The sequence below is a fragment of the Sphaeroforma arctica genome (genome assembly GCF_001186125.1).
Source record: "Sphaeroforma arctica JP610 unplaced genomic scaffold supercont1.341, whole genome shotgun sequence".
Classification (NCBI taxonomy): domain Eukaryota; class Ichthyosporea; order Ichthyophonida; genus Sphaeroforma; species Sphaeroforma arctica.
In genome coordinates, this window is record NW_014040217.1 from 1 (window position 1) to 2,841 (window position 2,841).

The window sequence follows — 2,841 nt, forward strand, 5'->3', positions numbered from 1 at the left end:
TATATATATGTGTGTGTGTGTATTTGTGTGTGCATAGTACCTGTCGGAACATCCCAGAGGATGGCCCCTTTGCCCGACCTTGGGGACTATGAGTGCGCTATTGCCGCTGCCATCACTGACACATCGTTTGTTGTGCAGAAGCGATGAGCCCTGACGCATCATAGACATGCGCTTGGGCTGAGGTAGCTGTGCATGCTGCCCATTGCCTGTGTATTACGACGTAGACATAAATATACAATTCGGAAGTAGGGTCTATATCATCAAGGAAGTCCAAAGTTAAAATCAGCACTCCATCAAATACGACTCCTACGGTATCAGAAACCCGCGCTTGTACTGGGATTGTATGTGTAAACTGGGATTGCCTGTGAGCAAAGACATAGACAAACACAACAATTGGAGGGGGGGATGTATTTTGATGAAGTCGAGACCAGTGAAGCTCGACGCGGTATCAGAAAACACACTAGACGAATCATGGACATGCGATTGAATTGGGGTGGCTGTGCATGCTGACTCTTGCCTGTGCTTAAGCATATGATTGAATAAAGAGCCCAAAATAGGTGTGTATACTGCTGAAACCCGGCATACAAAGACTCAGTGCGTCATCATATCTAACTCTTAGTTGGAAAATGAACATGTCCCTGCATTGGGTTAGCTATGCTTGCTATCTACGGTCTGTGATTAGGCATATGGGTCTATAAAGCCGAGGGTATATATGCATGCCAGAAGGTCGAGCAGTAAGGTATAGTCTTTTTAAAACAGGCGCTTGAACTGAGGTAGCTGTGTGTGCTGATTGATTATTTTGAAGATATATATTTGAATAACAAGGATTGAAGCGCGTGTACCATGTGATAGTATTTAGAGGAGGTGGCGAGGTGATCGGAGCGTAATATCATCGGAAACGTTCCTTCTGATATTCAAAATTAAATAATTACACGGATCTGATTATTTACACCTGTATCGAAATTGCTTTGTACGAACAGCTGCCGTAGCAGCTTGGTTCGAATCCTACAAATAGCCATTAACGAACATCTAGTATCGTATTAAGTTTTCAGAGCAATATATGAGAGAGTTTAGGTTGCATGAAGCTGCAAATCTCTTGTCAACGTCCAAATGAGTGCCATTGGTAGTATATAAACTTGAGCTTAATTTCGACAAGGACAAACTTCTACATACTCTCGGGTAGTTTATGACTCGAAATCCGATTGAGTTCTCTGATTCTGACAGATACATTCTGAGCGATACTGCCGGAGGTGATGTAGTTCACCTTCTCCTTCTTAAAGCCTTCTATCGACCGCATTCGACGGACATTCGCAGAGGTATCATCTGTGATGGAATGAAAAAGGATTGAGATAAGATTAACCAAGATAGGCGTGGGTATAGATACGAAGTGATATACTATTCACGATCAATTTAATGTGCTACGTAAACGTGCATACTCGCAGATAAGGCTCGATCTTTGTAATCAGGAAACGATTCGTCCTGGCCAAACAGAGAAGTATTGTTCAGCCTCTGTATCCGAATTTGCAGTGGCGCTCGATACTCAACATAAGGGTGTACGGGACCACATTATACAATTGTGCACACATAGTCTTGCACAGTTATGAGACATTGTCGCTACTTTTAATGCACCGCACATACGTACGTAGTATATCTGCTTACGCCAGATATTCAATCTGGTATTGCAGACAACCACAACCAAAAGTGAAATCTCATATCACGGGACGTTAACGATGAAATATAAGCTGGCCTTTTGCAACGTGGCACCTGAGTGTGTGGATGTGAAGCCTGCATTTAAAAAGTCCGAAAACACTGAAGCATGGAAGTGGTCGAAATTGATACCACACTAGGAGTTGGGAAGCGTATGTTGAAATCGACTATTGAATGCGTCTAATACCCGTCTTATAATACATGCACATACAACACGGAACACAGCTCTGTCATGTGATGGTATATGCCTTGCTTTTTGTGTATTGTAGATACGTAAATATGAAAGTTTAAACTGTAATGGACATGACTTCGGTTGGATACAGACTATATGATCTCTCCAAACTTCTAACAAATTTACAAAACAATACCCAATAAACTATCAAAGACTGATTAGATACGCACAGGTACTATGTTTACGTACGAAGTATCGGATGCGAATGAACGTGGCACATCTGGTTCACTCTCGACGGACGCCTCACAGGTGGTGGTGTCGTTGTTGAAGCGGTTTTACTATGTAGATCCCCTTTGCTGCCATTCTCTGTATGGGAGAGATCAGAAACAATGTAAGTGCTAATAGCAGGCATAGACATAGGTTGAGCATACAGCTAAATTTGTAACTAAAATACATTGGATAACTTAGTGCGAGATCAATACTACATGTCAAACAGTCCATGCCTTAGTTCACAATTAGAGACACATCAAACAGCCAGGGCTGTTAAAACATGCAAATTCATTCTTGCTCAATATTACATACATTTAATAAGATAAGAGACATATGGCTACGAACGAAACAACACTCGCATACCTGAATCTAAGTCGAATACGCTGCATTTGGTGCAATTAATGATGGACGTAGACGCACGCCTCATCAGAAGCGTGGTGTCCACTGCCAAGTAGATACAATAGGAATCAATCTTTAATTTAACTATTTATGAGGGTGAAAAACGACATATCATATGTCCCAAATCTGTCAACATATTATTTCACGATAGATAACAACAAATATATACATACGAAACAAGAAAAGATGTATACACGTGTACTGCAAAATAAATATTACTATATAAATCAATCTATATATATATAAATATATAATGTGTGTGTGTGTGTGTGTGTGTGTGTGTGTGTGTTGTG

At 40.9% G+C, this 2,841-nt stretch overlaps 1 protein-coding gene across 1 annotated transcript in view; it reads right to left on the bottom strand.

The window, feature by feature from the left end:
* Positions 1-40: 40 nt before the first annotated feature.
* Positions 41-2,841, bottom strand: part of SARC_05384 (hypothetical protein) — a gene marked incomplete at its 3' end in the record, with an annotated part of 4,504 nt that continues 1,703 nt past the window's right edge. Inside the window, exons 2-5 of the mRNA XM_014300747.1 lie at positions 2,513-2,593; positions 2,129-2,245; positions 1,174-1,323; positions 41-206 (exon numbers count right to left, since the gene is read on the bottom strand). Coding sequence (XP_014156222.1) covers positions 41-206; positions 1,174-1,323; positions 2,129-2,245; positions 2,513-2,593 — 514 coding nt within the window. The remainder of the gene's footprint in view (positions 207-1,173; positions 1,324-2,128; positions 2,246-2,512; positions 2,594-2,841) is intronic.